At 40.9% G+C, this 3,335-nt stretch overlaps 1 protein-coding gene across 1 annotated transcript; it reads left to right on the forward strand.

Annotated features, from left to right (window-relative positions):
• Positions 1-1,106: 1,106 nt before the first annotated feature.
• LOC147613106 (uncharacterized) lies at positions 1,107-2,649 on the forward strand. The gene is made up of 2 exons (XM_086782033.1): positions 1,107-1,917; positions 2,244-2,649. Exons 1-2 carry the CDS (start codon positions 1,343-1,345, stop codon positions 2,629-2,631), a joined length of 963 nt encoding a protein of 320 aa, XP_086638159.1. The 5' UTR covers positions 1,107-1,342; the 3' UTR covers positions 2,632-2,649.
• Positions 2,650-3,335: the final 686 nt, after the last annotated feature.

Here is a 3,335-nt window from a genome sequence, read left to right on the forward strand (position 1 = left end):
TCTATAGGATACAAAACTTATGATTGTCTTAAATCATAAAGTCTTGGTTAAACTCGGAGGTATGTTACATTTGCATTAAGAGTATTCATAGGCTTTGAGCTTTAAGCTTTAAGCTTTTACATAAGCCTTATGCATATGGCTTAATGCATAAGCCTTATGCATTAAGACTATGCATTATGCTTAATGCATTAAGAGTGTGCATATGCTTTTAGCTTTAAGCTTATGCATAGGCTTAATGCATTAATCTTATGTATTATTACATTGTATTGTATTATATGATAATACAATCATGAAATAGACTAGGTAAACATAAACCATATTATGTAGATATTGAAATATTATATACTATACAATATAATATTTTTATATTATATCATATATTACAAATTTTATTATATAGAGTTATTATATAGTAAATCACTTTGAGATATATTATGACACATAAATATGCCTTTATAAATGCTTCTAGAAATGAGGGACAGTAAGCCAAGGTTTGGGGAAAGACATGTTCACTTTAACCTAAGGCCGGTTCAAGTTTTGAAAAATCCTCCTCAAAATTGTCAAGTTTTTTTACTCATATTCCAATGCATGTTCCAAATTATCTTTTCCTCTTGAACCTATGGTAAAAAGGGTTTATGCAAGGACCAAGGTTCAATAAAAATAGTTCTTGGAACATTGGAGTAAGCATGCACAATGATTCTCCCCTGCCATGCTAGACAAAAAACAAGGACTAGGTTGATAACCTGACGCCTCTGCCCCACCATGCTATACAAAAAAGGGATTATTATGAAAAATGTAAGAGGAGGCGCTGTTGTGCACTTGTGAGGTGTGTGTGGGATAAAACAGATCATTCAAGTAAGCTGGTTGAAAATTGTCTAAGGGTGATTGGTTGGTCGGTAGATATAGTTGGAAAAAAAGAGCAATGCACGAAGAGTGTACTCCAGTGCGTGGGAAAACTTCTCCCCACACACGCGTTTATTGCTATGCGTGTAGCGCTTCTTTCTTTTCACTGATCAGGACTGCGCCGCTAACTATAAGCTGCTATCTAGCAAGTAGCGCTTGACTCGGCTCGAGATGATTAAGGTTGAACCTTTCAATCTCCCCCGGAGTTGGTGAGAGTTTGTTTTTATATCTCCCCCGGTCCCTCATTCCCACTCTCTCCGACTCATTTTATTATCCCGATTTTATTTCTCTCCCGACATACATATTTCCTACTGAATTTAAGTTCTGATTTTTATTTCTGTCCTCCAGGATATTATATATTTGCATTGCCACTTACATTTACATAATTAGTCTCTCTCTCTTGCAAAAAAATTTGCTTGGAAGCCTGCCATAATTACGGATGTCTCACTGTTGGGATGAGTACATTCAGAAGGTCCACCATGCGCTGCCGCTTGACCCTTGGTCTAGCAACGTGCAGCTGCTTGATATCTTCATTAATGAGAGAAGGAGCAGATGGTTACCTTGGCACAACACCCGGACGGCGATGGTGAGGGTAGGCTCCATGCTCAGTGTGGCCGTGAAGGACGAAGGTTGGAAGGAGCACGTGGAAGGGCCCATAACAGCGGGCTTGGACATGCTGCTAGAGAATGATAAACCCATAATTAAGCCCAATACATCGTCAATAAATGGTGATATAGCCATGGATTTGTTCAAGCTTGAGAGCATGGCGGATATCCAAGCCTCGATTAAGTCTTCCACCTCGTTGATGGCCTCCATAACCGCAGGGGGATCAAGCAGTGCACAGTTTCACGCAAAGGGCTCCAAGACGGTCAACTGCACAGTATCTGGTGTGAAGTCCCACCGTGTTATCTTGGACACTCTAACGAACATGGTGACCGAGCGTAGTTCGACCGGCGAGCCTGCATATTGGAGGCCCAATACATCACAGCCTCAGCTGCAATGGTCATCCAAAAGGTAAACTTTAAAGTATTTCTGTTGAATTCTTTACTTAAGGGGGGAGAGAGAGAGAGAGAGATGAGTGTGGAAAAAGCTCCACTTCTTAATTTTTTCTGTTGAATTCTTTACTTAAAGGGGAAGAGGGAGAGAGAGAGATGAGTGTGGAAAAAGCTCCACTTCTTAATTTTCAATCGTTACAAAATTCGAAAATCTTCATTACTTAATTGCTCTTTTTAAGATGTTTATTGCTTCGTTCGCTGCAATCTACGCTTCAACAAGTGATCGACACTTTCATGGGTGCCCGTCCTTTTATTCATGTGGTGACTTGTTGATGTATCGCACAGGGGCCAGACCCTTTGGGTGGTTACCGAGATCATGTACGCAAACAAAATCAAAATCGAAGCCGATAACCAGGCCCAAGCAGACGGTAAAGGGAAAGTCGCAGCAACACAGGCCGCAAAGGTTGGGGGGGTGGATGTGTCCACACAAGTGGGCTTCGAGAGAGATGGGGTGTGGACGGTCACAGCCGCCCAAGACAAATCAGCTTTCCCCTTCGCATTCAGGGTGGAGAAGTTGGATTATGATGCCACTGGCACTCTGATGATCAGGAGCTCTAAGCCCACGTTGAGAAGAAACAACTCTGTGAGCAACAAGATCACGAAAAGGTTGTCTTCCAATACGCACATGGATGAGCTTTATCGCTCATCATCGGTCTCCCGATTCCTCCCTTAGGATTTCTCATTAGCTTACACTGGGTGGTTAGAGACTGCCCTGCTTGCCGCTGCCAAGCTGGGTCAGCTTGTCGGCTTAATATGAGTTTGGGTTCTGGCATTTTCACACAGGCAGAGTGTATCCAGCCTCACAATCGATTACCACACCCCCCCCCCCCCGGCCCCTCCAAAAAAAGAAAAGAAAAAAAAAGCACATGTTTAAGCCTTCAAGCAAAGTATTACTGACTTCTCAATCTATGCATAACATGTTTAAAACAAGTAAACAAAAAGCTTAAAGGTGAAAAATTGGGAATTCCGCGACATCTCGAATTAAAATTGCTAGTGAAATCTTAGCATATTGCGACGTGTACCATAATAAGAATCCTCCATTCAATTTAAGAAACATATGTGCTATTTTTGTTGTGTGAATGACTTAGCTTAGTCACTAATAAGTTTTGAACATGAAAAATTCATGGTTTTCACAAGGTGAAGAAATCCTTGGTTTTTCATGGATAAGAGTGAATCATGAATTTGTCGATTGTGTAGACACCCATGTACTACCGTAAACGTGGAGTTTTTTATGTCAAGATTTTGGCATTACATTGGTCAATGGGATGGTCTAATCATATTATTAGGATTTTGGACCTTGGATTCCAATGGATGGTCCAATTAGAGCATTAAGCATTCATTTTGAGAAAAAAGGGTTAGGCATGAAACAACAGTAAA

This window comes from Cibotium barometz, chromosome 44 (genome assembly GCF_041138505.1).
Source record: "Cibotium barometz isolate CiBa-2024 chromosome 44, ASM4113850v1, whole genome shotgun sequence".
Classification (NCBI taxonomy): domain Eukaryota; kingdom Viridiplantae; phylum Streptophyta; class Polypodiopsida; order Cyatheales; family Cibotiaceae; genus Cibotium; species Cibotium barometz.